The following is a 16455-nucleotide window of genomic DNA, read 5'->3' on the forward strand; positions in this document are numbered from 1 at the left end:
TTTTGAGAACTTCCACTCATCTAAAGCTCAGTCAAAGCACCTGAAACTTCCACAGTCCCTCCTCTCCTCCATCCCTTTGTTCTTGGAACACCCTGGACTCGTGCCCAGGGGGGCTGGTGACACCGTGGCCTTTGCTCTCCTTTACTCACTCCAGTTTTTATACTTCCCATGCTCTATAAAGTTATTTTTTCCCTCTAAATTCTTTCCCTGGTTCTGTCCTTAACCTCACATCTTGATCCAGGTCCCTGCTCCCATTTTACACCATTCACAGATTTTTTGAAATAACTTTTTTTTTTTTTTTACCTCTGCCACCACTGCTGCTCTTCCTGAGGATTTAATTCCCCAGCTCCTTGTTCCCATTGGGAAGAAATGCAGATCTTTTGGAATGCTTGGTATTATTATTGCTTTGGGATCATTATTAATTATTATTGCTTTGGGATCATTATTAATTATTATTGCTTTTGGATTCCAAGCAATTTGATGGAGCCCAAGGAGAAGGGCAGGCAGTGCTTTCCCAGTTCCCAGAGGGATGGGGACACTGGAGAATGCTCCTGGCACACATTATCAGTGGAAAGAAGGTTCCTTGGTGTCCAAAATCTCAGTTTTTCTCTGGGTAGGAAAGGCTTGGCTCCTGCCCTGGCTGGAGCATCTCCCAGTGGGATGATGGAATTTTATCAGCCATGCACTGGGACTCACTGGCCATGAACAGGAGATATCTGCTGGAGGGAGGATGGGCTGTGGGAAGATAAAGATGATTGCCCAGCTGGTTTAAAGATGGCCCATGAGCAGAGAATGTGTGCCAGGAGATCAGGGGCACTGCCACACCCAGTTTGTAACAATGGCCCATTAACAGGAGATATCTCCCACAGGGATAAGAGTCACTGCCACACCCAGTTTGTAACAATGGCCCATTAACAGGTGATACCTCCCACAGGGATAAGAATCACTGCCACACCCAGTTTTTAACAATGGCCCATTAACAGGTGATACCTCCTGGATGAAGGGTGGGTCATGGGAAAGATAAAGATGATTGCCCAGCTGGTTTAAAGATGCCCATTAGCAGATAATGTGTGCCAGGAGATCAGGGGCACTGTCCAGCTGGTTTAACAGATGGGACAGAATCCACATTTCTGATCGCAACAAGACAGGAGATGGAGGAACAGGACACAGGGAATGGATCCCCAGAGGGCAGGGCTGGGTGGAATTTTGGGCAGGAATTCCTCCTGTGAATTCAGTGGAAAGTTTCCCTGGCCATGGCATGGAGCTGGAGTGACTTTAAGGATTCAAGGTTTCTCCCAAGCCAACCCATCCCAGTTCCTGCAGCCCCCCTGGAGCAGGGATTTCCAGGGATTTTCAGCTCCCTCTGCTGAATGGATTTCCATGCTGTTCTTCCAAAGGGCTGGCAGGAAAGTAAACAGAACAGATGTGCTCACACAAACAATCCAGTTTCATTTTAATGGAATGTTTATTCACAGCCGGTTTAATATTAATGGTAAATTGATCTCTGGAATTTTTTCCCATCAAAAATTAATGTGATGCACTCTTTGCTTTTGTGCATGGAAAGCCTCTCCCAATTAATTGGGAGATAACCACTGGAAATCCAACACTGCCACCCAGCCAGTCCCAGGCCATTCATTTCCTTAAGTGCACAAGCACTCCATGAATAATTAATGATGATTAATAGTGGCATTAAACTATTACTGGTGGATCAGGAGAGTGGGGCAGGTACCAGTTTGTGATTTATAGCTAGAGAACAATGAGGAATTTGGGAGGGGATCAGTCCCTGTTTAAGCTGGGTGCTTCACAAACCTGACCTCACACCTCCATGGCCACAAAGGTGCCACCTCCGGGGCTTGGAGGATTCCCAAACTTTTCCAGGGATTTGAACAAACTCTTCCCAACTCGGTCTCAGGTGGGAGTTGGACCCTCTGGATTCTCCCCCACGGGGGAGAGGTGTCCCAGTGCCATGTGGGGTGTGACAGGGATACTGGGGGGCAGAGCCAAGGGAAAGGGAAAGATTTTTCCATGGTAAAAAGCCAAGGAAGAGCCCCAGCAGGGCAGGATCCCACTTTCCCTGGAGAGCAGCTCCAGGCTGGGCTGCTCTGCACCAGCACGAACGTGCCTGGGCTGACAACATTAATATTGATTAAAGGGTTTATGACTAAGTGTGAGGAGGAAGCAGAAGCCTGTGCAGAGCTCAGAATAATTTGGAGTGGTTATTTTTAGGCCGGGATGAGATAATGGATTTACACCGAGCCAAGGGCTGTGTGCTTGAGCCCATTCCTGGCTTTATGGCTTTGAGTTCCAAAATATCCCTGGGGACATCACCCCTGGGCCACCCTCCATCCTCCTTCCCTGCAGGAGCAGACAGGACCTTGTGCAAATCCCACTGCTCCTTTCCCAGTGCTTTTTGCCTCACCAGCACCTCTTGAATCCATAAGGAAACCAGAGAAGTTGGAAAGAAATTAGTAAAAGGAATTTATCAGGAAAAACTTCTCCAAACCCTTCTTTCCATATGTTTGTTTGCTAAGCTATGGATTTTCCTTGGATGTTCACTCACAACCAACCTGCTGAGATTAAAGAATTGTTCAAATATTCAACGTGGAAAACATGAAACATTCCAGCCTTCAAAATAACAGTCTTGGGAAGCACCAATTGCACTGCTGGGATCCCAGGATGGGCTGGAACTGGGAAGGACCTTGAAGCTCATCTAGTCCCACCCATGCCATGGGCAGGGACAGCTCCCACTACCCCAGGCTGCTCCAAGATCCATCCAAGCTGGTCCTGGGCATTCCAGGGATGTGGAGTGAGAGGAGATCCACAAGGCAGGGATACACCTTTATCCCTGTGCATCCCATCCCATTATCCCATTATCCCATGATCCCATGATCCCATGATCCCATGATCCCATCCCATCCCATCCCATCCCATCCCATCCCATCCCATCCCATCCCATCCCATCCCATCCCATTATCCCATCCCATCCCATCCCATTATCCCATTCCATCCCCTCATGGTCTCCTGAAGGGAATTGCTGTTGCAATCCCTCCCACGGGGTTTGGAGCCAACCCCCTTCCCTTGGTCTCTCCAATGGAGGAATTCCACCCAGCCCCTGCCTGTGGTGGGGCTTAAGGGATGAGTCAGGAATTCACCTCCCCTGCTGTGCCTGTCCCTGTCCCTGTCCCTGTCCCTGTCCCCTGTCCCTGTCCCATCCCTGTCCTTGTCCCTGTCCCTGTCCCTGTCCCTGTCCCTGTCCCTGTCCCCTGTCCCTGTCCCATCCCTGTCCCTGTCCCTGTCCCTGTCCCTGTCCCTGTCCCTGTCCCCTGTCCCTGTCCCATCCCTGTCCCTGTCCCTGTCCCTGTCCCCTGTCCCTGTCCCATCCCTGTCCCTGTCCCTGTCCTTGTCCCTGTCCCCTGTCCCTGTCCCATCCCTGTCCCTGTCCCTGTCCCTGTCCCTGTCCCTGTCCCTGTCCCTGTCCCTGTCCCCTGTCCCTGTCCCATCCCTGTCCCTGTCCCTGTCCCTGTCCCTGTCCCTGTCCCATCCCTGTCCCTGTCCCATCCCTGTCCCATCCCTGTCCCTGTCCCTGTCCCTGTCCCCTCCCAGCCCGTTCCCAGGGGAGGAGTCCCCCGGAGTGCCGGTGATTCAGCGCCGTGCTGCTCTGGCCGCCTCCCCGGCTCCTCGCTCGTCAGGGAGGATGGGCTGAGCTGAATTTTAACAAACCCACTTCCCTGCAGCTCCTCCAGCACCAGCTGAAGGCGAAAAACAATCGAGACTTGGGCTCACTCTGGGCATGGATCCATCCCGCGGCAGGAGCTGTGTGCTCTGCTCATCTTGCTGGGATCCTCCTGCCCTCTCCCTGCAGAAAAAAGGGACAGAAAAGGCATTTTGTGCACTCCATGTGTTTGGAAACAAATCCTCCTCCTCCAAATGTGGCCCAGATCCCTTTGCTTTGGAGTTTAGAGATTCAGTGCTTGTGGTTTCCCCTAAAGGAGCTCCAGGAGAGCTGGAGGGACAAGGGATGGAGGGACAGGACACAGGGATGGATCCCACTGCCAGAGGGCAGGGCTGGATGGGATCTGGGCAGGAATTTGCCCAGATTTGCCCAGATTTGCTGTGGCTGCCCCTGGACCCCTGGCAGTGCCCAAGGCCAGGCTGGACACTGAGGTTTGGAGCAGTTGGGACAGGGGGAGTTGTTCCCATGGCAGGGGTGGGATGGGATGTCCCACCAGAAATCCATCAGGATTCTGTGATTCTGTCACGTGGAAATGGAATTTTGGGCGCCTTGCTGGAGCCCCCATGGGTTCACCCCCAAACTCAGGGATTCCCTCCCTACCAGAGGCTGCAGAGCCCAGGATGGAATTCCATAAAAGAGCTGGATAAACATGAAAGGGGGTGGAAATTGAGGCTCCTGGTGCTCCCCAGCCACCTCCCCTGCCTTGGCTCGGCTCCAGCTTGGAGATAGGGAATGGTTGATGCAAGCACCATCTCCTTCCACAGCCACTTGCTATTTTTTCCTGCAGAAAATAAATTTTTTAGGGTTTTTTTTTTTTTGCAGTGTCTGTCCTAGAGCATGGACAAGAAAGGTTGGCTATAAATTATGGAGGGCTGAGTCTTCTGTGGAGGGGGAAGGAAAATCCAGGAAGCCTCAGGAAGGGGAACAGAGCAGCACCTGGTGTGGATGGGGGTGAGCCAGGGGAGATGGGGATCCCACCAAAACCTTCTCCTGACCTTGGGGAGAGCTCTGGGGCTCTCTGGGCAGGGAGCAAACACATCCCATAACCCATCCCAACCCTGCCAGCAGCTCCAGAGCCTTGCAAGGGCAATGAAAAATTCAGCAAAGGCAGTGGAGAGAAAGGATCACAGAATTCTTTAGGGTGGAAAAGACCTCCAGGATCACCGAGTTCAAGCCCTGAAGCAGCATCTGAGCACAGAAAGTTAATTGGGCTCTGCTGGGGGAGGAGAAGGCAGCATCCTCCTCCCAGCACCTCCATCAACTCTGCCACTGGATTTGGGATGGGAAGGAATTTGGGAGCATTAATAGAGGAAAATGAGTTTTAGTCACTTTGTGGGGGAATTTAAATTTGCTTTGGCCAAATAGGGAAAGAGCAGAGCTGGGCAGAATCCAGAACTCAGAGCAGCTCCCTGAACCAGGAGTGGGAGCTCCTGGATGTGGGGAACAAATGGGAATGTGGGGATCAATGGGAATGTGGGGATCAATGGGAATGTGGGGATCATAGGGGAATGTGGGGATTAAAGGGGAATGTGGGGATTAAAGGGGAATGTGGGGATCAAAGGGGAATGTGGGGATCAATGGGAATGTGGGGATCAAATGGGAATGTGGGCATCAATGGGAATGTGGGGATCAAATGGGAATGTGGGCATCAATGGGAATGTGGGGATCAAATGGGAATATGGGGATCAAAGGAGAATTTGGGGATCAAAGGGGAATGTGGGGATCAATGGGAATGTGGGGATCAATGGGAATATGGGGATCAAAGGGGAATGTGGGGATCAATGGGAATGTGGGGATCAAAGGGGAATGTGGGGATCAATGGGAATGTGGGGATCAAAGGGGAATGTGGGGATCAATGGGAATGTGGGGATCAGGGGAATGTGAGGATCAAAGGGGAATGTGGGGATCAATGGGAATGTGAGGATCAAAGGGGAATGTGGGGATCAATGGGAATGTGGGGAACAAAGGGGAATGTGGGGATCAAAGGGGAATGTGGGGATCAATGGGAATGTGGGGATCAAATGGGAATGTGGGGATCAAATGGGAATGTGGGGATCAGGGGAATGTGGGGATCAAAGGGGAATGTGGGAATCAGGGGAATATGGGGATCATAGGGGAATTTGGGGATCAAAGGGGAATGTGGGGATCAATGGGAATGTGGGGATCAAATGGGAATGTGGGGATCAATGGGAATGTGGGAATACATCTGTGCTGCTGGGGCAGAGCAGGATTCCAGCACTGGGGTAAAGGGAAGCTGGACTGGGCAGGAAGGAGCTGAGCTGTGCAGGGATGTGAAATCCAGCATGGGCTGGTGGGTCCAGCAGCAAAGGGAAGTCTGGAATCCTCTCCTTGCTCCTTTTCCTGCCTGCCCTGTGAGGAGCAGCCCCAGCCCTGTTTCCCAGCCACAAACCCCCTGGCTCCTGTTCCACCCCGGGCTCTGGCTCAGCCCTCAGCAGGTTCTGGGAAGCAGCATGGTTTGGACCAGGAGCTCACCCCTTCCATGTCCTCCTGCCATTCCCTGCTCCCAAATTATGGAGCAGACAGGAGGGTTGGGAGCACTCACACCATCCCCTCCAAGCTGCAGCCTCTGAGCTGAACTCAGGGACTTCCCAGGAGAAATGTCCCATCCCTGTGTGGCTGAAAAATAAAGAGATGCAGGAATTGGATTGGGGAATGATTTGCTCATCACTTTATTCCATCCAGTAATTCCATGAATTCCAGCTCCAAGAGCTGCTCCTGGAGCTCACAAAGCCATCACACCCTGCTGGCTCCCAGCCCTAATTCCAGCCTCAAATCCCAAATCCTCCCCTTAACACAGGGCCAGAAACCCTGAAATCCTGCTGCTACAAGGGAGAGGAGCTCTGGAATCCCAAAGAGCTGCTGGGATGGGCTGAGCACCTGGGGAAAGCCAAGCTCTGCCTCTCCACTGCTGCATTCCCAATTATTGTCACACAAAAGAGCCTGGAGTGGGGACAAATCCATCATTGCTCTGCATCATTTCAATCTGTGAGTGGGGTTTTTAATACCCAGGCTTCTCCAGCTGCATCTTCCCATTTTTTATCACGTTTTCCCCATTTTCTGGAGCAGGCCTATCAATTCTCTGCTGCTTTCTTCCTCTTGCTTAATTGAAAATGTCACTTCTTGTATTTAATGAGAATTCCTGGCCTATTCTACCCCTGTCAGGAGAGACTTCATCCCAAATCCAGTCCTAAAAACCCACTGTGAAAATTTCTGCTGCCATAAACCCATAAGAGATTTGGGAGGGCTACTGGGCCCAACAAGGATTTGAACCCCATGTAGGAAAATTACAGCTATTTTTACAATTTCTGTCCCTCTTTTATTAATTCCATAAATTTCCCTTGTCAGCCAGTGCTGCTCCTGGCTTTGCTCAGGGATGCTGAGCCCCAGGAAGGGAGAGGGGCTGGAGAAGCAGTGGGTGGGTGGAGTCCCCATCCCTGGAGGGATTTTGGAGTCCTGTGGATGTGGCACTTGGGGACATGGAGCCTTGGCAGTGATGGACCCCTGCAGGTCTTGTCCCCACTCCATGACAATATCATCCCACTTCTTTTATTCATTAATTTATTTTTAAAGATGTGTGGAAAATCTGGGAAATGTGACCTGCAAACCAAGAGAGAGTGAAAACAACCAGCTCCTGACACTGCTGCTGTTTTTGGGGGTAATGGGAGAGCAGCAGTGGGGTTGGGAGGGAGGGAAGGCTCTGATTCATAATTCCCCATCCCACAATGTTTACAGCACTGGGGCTGGGAAAAATACCTGTTCCCAGGAATGCTCCTCAATAGGCTTGGCTCTCTCCTCACTGCCATTGCTTAGTAACAGCTCTATTTTTAAATGTTGGAGGGTAATAGACCAAAAAGTGGGAGTTTGCTCAGTCTCTGATCCAACAGGCACCAAACCCAGCGGGATGGGGCTGCTGGGATGGAGGGAGCTGGGCTGGGATCAGGGTGGGATCAGGGCCAGGAGCTGCCCACACCAACTTCCAGCTGGCTGAGGGAAAGCCCAAGCTGTGAGATGTGTGCAATGTGTGCAGTCCTGAGCTCCTGGTGATCTCCTGGAGCTGTCCCTGGGGCAGCCATGGGTGGGTTTGTGGGGAAGGAGAGGGTGCAGGGAGCTGGGGCTGGGCAGCAGCACCTTAAATCCCACAATCCCAGACTGGTTTGGGCTGGGAGGGACCTTAAATCCCATCCCATCCCACCCCATCCCACCCCATCCCATCCCATCCCATCCCATCCCATCCCATCCCATCCCATCCCATCCCATCCCATCCCATCCCATCCCATCCCATCCCATCCCATCCCATCCCATCCCATCCCATCCCATCCCATCCCATCCCATCCCATCATCCCATCCCATTATCCCATCCCATCCCATTATCCCATCCCATCCCATCCCATCCCATCCCTGCCAGGGATCAGGGGCTGCTCTGGGCACCCTGTGCCAGCCCCTCCCCACCCTCCCAGCCAGAATTCCTTCCCAATATCCCATCCATCCCTGCCCTCCTTCAGCTTACAGCAAATCCCCAACAGTTTCTTCTAAAATACATTTGCAGGAGTATCCAAACTTGCTAAAATCTGATTTGGGAAGCAGCTTTTGCAAACCCCGTGGGTGTTGTAATGGAAACGATGGGAGGGGTGCTGTGGACAGAGCCCTGCCATTGAAAATGGCATTTCCCAGGGTGTTTGGAGCAGGACAGAGCTGGCTCAGCTGGGCTCGGGGGTCGCTCCTGGATGTGGCGCTGTCCCCGGAGCTGTCCCTGGTGCCGCTGCTGCTGCCAGCACAGGCACTCCGGGGACAGCAGCGCACGCCGGGCACGGGATCCGCCTGGGGAGGGACCTTGGAGATGCTCCAGACCTGCAAAACCCACCCAGCTCCAGCACCGGGCACTGCCTGGTGTTCCTGATCCATAAAACCCACCCAGCTCCAGCACCGGGCACTGCCTGGTGTTCCTGATCCATAAAACCCACCCAGCTCCAGCACCGGGCACTGCCTGGTGTTCCTGATCCATAAAAACCCACCCAGCTCCAGCACCGGGCACTGCCTGGTGTTCCTGATCCATAAAAACCCACCCAGCTCCAGCACCGGGCACTGCCTGGTGTTCCTGATCCATAAAAACCCACCCAGCTCCATCCAGGGACTGCCTTGTGTTCCTGATCCATAAAAACCCACCCAGCTCCATCCCAGGCACTGCCTTGTGTTCCTGATCCTTAAACCCACCCAGCTCCATCCCAGGCACTGCCTTGTGTTCCTGATCCTTAAACCCACCCAGCTCCAGCACCGGGCACTGCCTTGTGTTCCTGATCCTGTAAAACCCACCCAGCTCCAGCACCGGGCACTGCCTTGTGTTCCTGATCCATAAAACCCACCCAGCTCCAGCACCGGGCACTGCCTGGTGTTCCTGATCCATAAAACCCACCCAGCTCCAGCACCGGGCACTCCCTGGTGTTCCTGATCCATAAAAACCCACCCAGCTCCATCCAGGGACTGCCTTGTGTTCCTGATCCATAAAAACCCACCCAGCTCCATCCCAGGCACTGCCTTGTGTTCCTGATCCTTAAACCCACCCAGCTCTATCCCAGGCACTGCCTTGTGTTCCTGATCCTTAAACCCACCCAGCTCCATCCCAGGCACTGCCTTGTGTTCCTGATCCATAAAAAACCACCCAGCTCCATCCCAGGCACTGCCTTGTGTTCCTGATCCTGTAAAACCCACCCAGCTCCATCCCAGGCACTGCCTTGTGTTCCTGATCCATAAAAACCCACCCAGCTCCATCCCAGCCCTCCCCTGTGAGCAGCACACATCCCAGCAGAGCGAGGCACCCTGTCCCTCCATGGCCACAGCTGCCCACATCTGGCACAGGAGGATCACTGACCCCTCTTTTCCCTTTCCCAGGGACTGACAGTGCTCTGGGGTGGGAGCTGCCCTCCCACCTCCCCCCCACAGCCCAGGATTTAATTTCAGAGGGAGTTCCCAGCTCTCAGTGTCAGAGGATGTGCAAGGAGATGAGCAGAGAACAGGGCATGGGCAGGGCTGGCTCCTGCTGAGTTACCAAAACAAGAATATTGGTCTAGTACTGATACTCCACTGTGATGGACAGAAGACTCTAACAATTTAAAGTTACATTTATTCAGTGTTTATTCAGTGTGGGACAATCCTCTGATATTCACTGCCAAACCACAGGTGAGCACAGAGTCTGTTTATTGGCAAAGGATTCAAACAAATACATATTCATAATAACAGCCCCTCCCATCCTCCCCTCCTATGGTAATTAGTTTGAATGGCTATTAAGCATTGATTGACTTCTTAAATTAGGTCTGGGGTCGTTTATGTGGGGAGGGGTCTTAAAAGGAGGAAGTAAGGTGAGTCCTCACCCTGAACTCTTGACCTTTTCTATACTGACAATACAAATGATTTCTGGGGATAGTCCAATTTTCCAAAGAATGGGTTCTGGTTGCACTGTCTGTGTTCCTTTGTTGTTCATCTTTTCCCACTGCAAGAACAGCTGAGCAAACACGAAATGACAGACAACCAATTATTTAAGTTTCAGACAACTCCTTCCTTCTAACTTCTAACTTGTAGCTCCTTTCAGCAAGGTGACCAAAATCCTGATTTTCTGAAGCGAGCGTTTCCCTGCTGCAGTGCCTGCCAGGGGATTTGCCTCACGCTGCTGCAGAGTGCAGCCACTGCAGCAGAGCAGGGAACAGAATTCCCTTGCCTGGGCTGTGCTCTGAGCAGAGGCTGTGCACAAACCACCTCTGCCAGCTCTGCAGCACAGCAACCCTTTGTGAGACCTGCAGCTGCTCCTGCGACAGGAGCCAGGCCTGGATCGTGGGGAGCTCCACTGGCAGCTGCTGGGAACTGGGATTGAAATATTTTCTGTAGGCCTGGAGAGCTCAGCTGCTCCAGGGAGGAGCTGGAATAGGAGGAAGGATTGTGCTCCACCTGACTGCCAGTTTGGAGGAGACAAAATGGGAATTGGATCAGGGATCCTTCTGACAACGTTCCTGAGCCCTGTGGCCAGCCCTGAGCGCCCCAGTGGCCCCAGGATGCTCAGGGGATCACAGATCCCAGATGGTTTGGGCAGAAGGATTTTAAAGCTCATCTCACCCAGCAGGGCACCTCCCACCACCCCAGGGCAGATCAGGATTGTCCCAGCTTCTCTCCTGAGCTCCTTTTCAGGAGAGAGGCAAGAGGGAGCAGTTTAATGTCCCTGGCTGATACATTTTATAGCAGGTTTTTTAAGTGCTTCCAGATGATAGAAATGGAATCATTTCAGTGTTAAAAGAAGAAATCGGTTGTTCCAGTTTTAAGAGTTATCAATTTTGCAGGTCCAGCCTGATGATGTCATCACTCCAGAAGAATGAACTTTTTCCCAAATTACCTTCAGTGCAGGGATGCAAATATCCAAATTATTCCAGTGTCAACCTAATGGAACAGCTCCAGCAATTCCTCATGGATAACAACAACTATCCATGGAGTGCACTCTGGGAATGAGGGGGGAGGGCAGGACCCTGCTGCTTTCTGGGTTTCCATCAAGATTTCCCTTCCTTTTCCATCCTCCTTTTTCAAGTCCTAAATTCTGCCTCAATCCCAATTCCCAAACTCGTTGACATTTTTGGGCAGAGCCTGCCAGGTCCCTCCTGCCCCACCACTGTCACCCTCTCCTGGGCTCTTTGTCACCACCCACAGAAGGTGACCTGAACCTCCCCCACATCACAGCTGTGCCTCATCCTCTCCTCTCAATCCCACAGTGAAAGGCTCCAGAAATGGAGATCAGCTTTGGCTGGGAGTTCTTCAAGTAGTGCTTGAGAGGACTTGGTGAAACCAGAGGGGAAAAAAGATATTGGGAATTCTAAAGGGAAAATGTCCAAAGCTGTGCAGCTCCACCATTTATTGAATAGAAGGAGCTGAGTCCTTAAAAGTGTTCCTTCTCTCTATAGTCCAGGCTTTTGAAAAATGGAGAATAAAAATATCTTTATTTCAGGGTTATCTCTGTGATGCTTTGATTTAACCCCCACCTTCCCAGCTGGACTTGACCAGACCCCTCTGAGCCCAGACCTGCAGAACATTTTTAGGGATCACACCCAGCTTTCCTGGGAAATTTGCTGAAGCAATTTCATTATTCAAGCCTTGCCTTATCCAGGCCCACAGCAGGAAAGGGGTTTTTTTAATAGGGGCTTAGCAGGGGAAATGCATGGAAGAGCAGTGGTAAAGCCCAGCTTAGTTCCACTTGTTCCACGGATCAGCTGGAGTTCTGCATCAGCAGAGCTCAGGGATGTGCTGGCATCCACATTTCTCACTATTCTGCATTTGTTGGCCTTGCATGTCCTGTCTGCACTGGACTCAGGGGAAGCTGAGACATGATGGAATTGAGGATTCCAGTTCCACAGCTCCAGCCTTGCCCTTCCCAGCTCCTGGCTTGGGGGTTGGTTCCCTGCTCCTCCTGCAGCTCCCCCTGCCTCATCCCTGTGCTTCTCCCTCTCCACACTTGCATTTTCAAGGAAGAAAATCTCTATTTTGTACATAAGGACTCGACCCTTTCGGGGGTTTTCCGGTTCCTTTGTGCCCTTCAGAATCTTGGTGTTTTTCAGGAACATCAGGAAAGGAAAGAACTCCCAGCTGTAACAAAAAATTCCTATCTTGTCCTACTGGGGATCTCCCAGGAGACAAATTTCTGTCTCTTGTCTCCCAGAAGCTGTCCCTGTCCCAGCTGAACCTGGACACCCCCTGAGATCAGAAACACTGGGCTGGGTTGGGAGGGACCTTAAATCCCACCCAGAGCCACCCCTGCCACGGCAGGGACACCTCCCACTGTCCCAGGGAGTCCCAGCCCCAGTGTCCAACCTGGCCTTGGATATTCCAGGGATCCAGGGGCACCACAGCAAACCAGGGCATGTGCACTTCGAGCACTGCAAAAATATTGGTGGAGGAAAATGTTCCTGGGCCTGATTTGACTTCCCACTCTGAGATGGAGAGAATGGGAGAGTCCTCAGAGCAGGAATTCCTCCACCAGCAACAGGAGAGGAGAGGTCACAGTGCCAGGGGATCATCCTGGAGCAGGGCTGGGGAGCTCACAGCTGGAACCAACCCTCCTGTGATCCTCCCCCAGCCCTGCTGCAGGCAGAGCCCCCAGAGCTGTGAAATCACCGAGGTGCTGACCTGACCCAGGCAGAGCTGTGAGGTCACTGTGCCACCGTGGCCACCCCGGGCCACTGCCAGAGCTGCCCAAGAGCCCCGGGAAGGGCACAGGGCAGCACCGGGGCTGGGCGCTGCTGCTCTGGGAACAAAGAGTGCGATCCGAGCAGCTCCAGGACTCGCTGCTGCCTCGGCTGCTCTGAGGAGCACCAGGAGAGGCTGCAGGAGCCCAGGCTCGTGGGCAGGGATGCGGTGGGAGGTGTCCGTGCAGGGGGTGGAACGAGGGGAGCTTTGAGCTCCCTCCCAACCCAACGCATTGAACCCCTGGAGGGTTCCCGGGATCGCTCCGGGTCACACACAGACACAGGGCAGGGAGGGACATCCAGGTGCGTGTCCTGCTCTGATGGGTGGGTGAAGCTCCCGGGACGGAGGTCAGACAGGACAGACTGGACAGCCGGGACAGCCAGGAAAGCCAGGACAGCCTCAGCCCCGGGCACGATGCCCTTGCCAGGGGTTCCCCGTGACCCCCGCCCGCCGGGGACACTGAGATGTCACCAGCAGTGCCCGCGCAGCTCCCGCGGGGCTGCGAGTCCCTTCCCTCACCTGGCCCCGCACCCTGGCCGGGTGAGGAAATGGCTCCTGCCGTGGCACAGGGGCCATGCGGGGGTCGCGGCTGTCCGAGCCCGTGCCCGGGGGACCGGGGGATGCTCCGGGGATGCTCCGCTCGCGGGGCGCCCGGTCGGGACGGGAACGAGCGGGGATGGAGCGGCACCGCCTGCGCTGCGCGCTTCGCATCGCACCTGCCCGCGGCGCATTCCTGCAGAGCATCCCCGCACAGAATCCCCCGCACATCCCCGCGCATCCCTGCACAATATCCCGGCGCATCCCCGCACATCCCTGCACAGAATCCCCCGCACATCCTCGCACATCCCTGCACAGAATCCCCCGCGCATCCCCGCGCATCCCTGCACAGCATCCCGGCGCATCCCCGCACATCCCCCGCGCATCCCGCGCACATCCCCCGCCCCGCATCGTCCCTGCCCGCACCGCCCCGCGGGGGGAGCCCGGTCGCGTCCCGCCCCCCCGCACCGCCCCTGCGCCGCCGCGGAGCGCAGCGCGGGCGCGCAGCGGGACCGGACCCGCCCCGCCGCCGCCGCCGCCGCTTTGTGTCTGGGCGCCGCCCGCGGAGGCGGAGCGGGCCCGGCCCTGGGCTCCGCGGCGCGGCGGGGCGGGCGGCGGGACAGCCGCGGGCAGCCCCCGGCGGCGCCCGCGCAGCCCCCGCACCGCGGCTCGGCCGCGCATGGACGCGCGCTCCCGCCTGCACCGTGAGTACGCGGGGCCGGGGCGGGAGGGGCGCGCAGCCCCCCGGGGATGCCCGGGCCGCCCACGCCCCCCGGGCGCGGGGAGGGAGCGCGGGGAGGCTCCGCCGAGCACAAAGGAGCGCGGCGAGCGCGGCGCAGCCCCGGGCGCGCTCCGCGCTCCGAGCCGCCGCCCCCGCGCAGCCCCCGCGGCGCAGTGACAGCTCCGGAACCCGCCTGCGGCGGGGGTCGGGCTCGGCGCAGCTCCTGGAAAATTCTGCGCCCTTGGCGGAGGCGCGGGGAGGCGCGGAGGAGGCTCCGTGCGCGCAGGGACATCGCCGCCTCCCCGGGCCGTGTGTCCATCCCGCCGCCCCGCGCTGCCCGGGGGCTCGGGGGCAGCGGGGCGATGGGCACCGGCTCGTCCCCGCCATGGGGGGTTTGGGGGAGGCCGGGCAGGGGGACCGCGGGCCCGTGGCGCTCGGAGCCGGCGTCCCCCGGCCCCGCGTCCGTGTGGCTGCCGAGGGGCGGCGTGTGCCCCGCGCACCGAGCTGGCTCTGCTCGTTTTCTCCGGGGAGGGTCACGGACAGGAGAGCCCTGTTGAAAGTTCCTTGTTTTGGGGGAAACAGGAACGATCCGATGGATATTTTTTGCCGCGCCCCTCATTCCACCTAAATCCCTTCCTTTTGCTCCTGTCCATCCGTGATTTCCAGCTAAAAACTCCGGCCACGTGCCGCTGGTGGGTGTCTTTAACCTCAGGTGTTGCAGTGAGAATAATCCTGGGGAGCAGCTGAAATCCCAAGCGCTCCCCTCACCATCCACCAGCAGAGAAGTGACTTAATCCGGTGGGTTTTGCTGTTCCGCATCTGCTCGCTCAGCTCCTCACGGAGGAGGAGGAGGAGGGAGGAGGGATGCTCGCCATGGCAACCTCGCGGCGCAGATTGCAGCCACTTCGGGGAAGTAGCGGGACTTGGGGAAGAAGCAGGAGCAGCTGGTCTCAGAAGCGGCACCATGGGGGATGCGCTGTGCAGGAGAAAAGCGGGACCCCTTTCTGGGAGCGTTCCCGGAGCCGCGGTTCCGAGGGGCGGGTGTGCGAGGGAAGGGGAATTCGGGGAGGTCACGGAGCTTCCTTTGCGTGCAGCCGCAGTGGAAGGAGGGCTCTTCACCTTCCCAGCACCGTTAATTACTGCGATTATTCCGAAATCCAATGATTTTATCGTCCAACACCTTCCTGTGCCTTGTTACCCCGGTGTCCCTGCGAACTTTAACCTTGGCCTGTATCCCATCTGCAAAACTTTTCCTTGCATAAAGCAGCGCTTTTATTTTTTAATTACCTCACAGAGGAGGAGCTTTGCTCTGTGCTCTGTTACACGGCCCATGTGAAATCCCCAAAAAGGGGGGGTTAGATGACACCGACTTTTGCAGCTGCTGGAGTAACAAACCCATTCCTGGGTGCCTGGTGGATCTGAGGAGCTGCAGCTCGGGAGCAAAGGCTGCAGAGAGCTGGGATGGAATCCCTGGGAAGCAGCAAATTCCCCACTCCCTGCACCTGCAGGAATTTGTCAGTGCTTCCCAACAATGTATTAAAAAATAAAGTTTAAAATCGCACCAAAAGGATTCTAGGAGAAAGCTTGGCTGCTGTCTCTGGAATATTTCAAGGCAGCAGCACCATTAGAGCCCCCAAAATACAGATTAATCACCTCTGAGGTCTTTGTATCTGGACAAGGCTTTGCTGGGAGAAAAGCAGAGACTCCAGGGATCCCAAACACAGCAGGACATGGAAATCCGAGCCAGGACAGGCTGGGGCTGTGTGGTGGCAGCCCCAGAGTCCCCTCAGAGCCCGTGGCCACCGAGCCAGCCCTGGCTCTGCACCGTGCCCTGGGCCAGCACCATCCCCTGGGGCTGCCTTGGCAAACCTGGCATCAGGAACAGGAGACTGATGGACAGCAGGGCTTTGAAACGGGGAATTCTATCCTCCTGGGCATTCAGGGAATTTTATCCTCCTGGAATTCTGCTGACACCCCCTCCCCTGCCCTGCCCGGTGGGGGAGCAGGGGCTCCATCCCCGGAGCTGCTCAGGAGCCCGGCCGTGCTCCAGGGCTGCCCATCCCGGCTGTCCCCACCTGGGAACGGGCTGGGGACATTCTGTGAGCAGGTGGGGGAGGAGCTGCTCCCCTCCAGGGTGTGAATCCGCCGGGCTGATCAGCGGCACTGGGAAAATCCGCTGGGACTCGGCTGGGGGAGGGAACCCACCCCAGCACCCCCAGAGGTGTCCGGG

General features: G+C 55.5%; 1 protein-coding gene across 5 annotated transcripts in view; it reads left to right on the top strand.

Moving 5' to 3' along the window:
• The first annotated feature begins 14157 nt into the window (after positions 1-14157).
• Positions 14158-16455, top strand: part of LRRC7 (leucine rich repeat containing 7) — a 91036-nt gene continuing 88738 nt past the window's right edge. For all 5 annotated transcript variants that reach the window (XM_079314337.1, XM_079314341.1, XM_079314339.1 and 2 more), the window contains exon 1: positions 14158-14208. In XM_079314337.1, coding sequence (XP_079170463.1) covers positions 14184-14208 — 25 coding nt within the window. In that variant the 5' untranslated portion in view covers positions 14158-14183. The remainder of the gene's footprint in view (positions 14209-16455) is intronic.

Source organism: Erithacus rubecula (genome assembly GCF_903797595.1).
Source record: "Erithacus rubecula genome assembly, chromosome: 10".
Classification (NCBI taxonomy): domain Eukaryota; kingdom Metazoa; phylum Chordata; class Aves; order Passeriformes; family Muscicapidae; genus Erithacus; species Erithacus rubecula.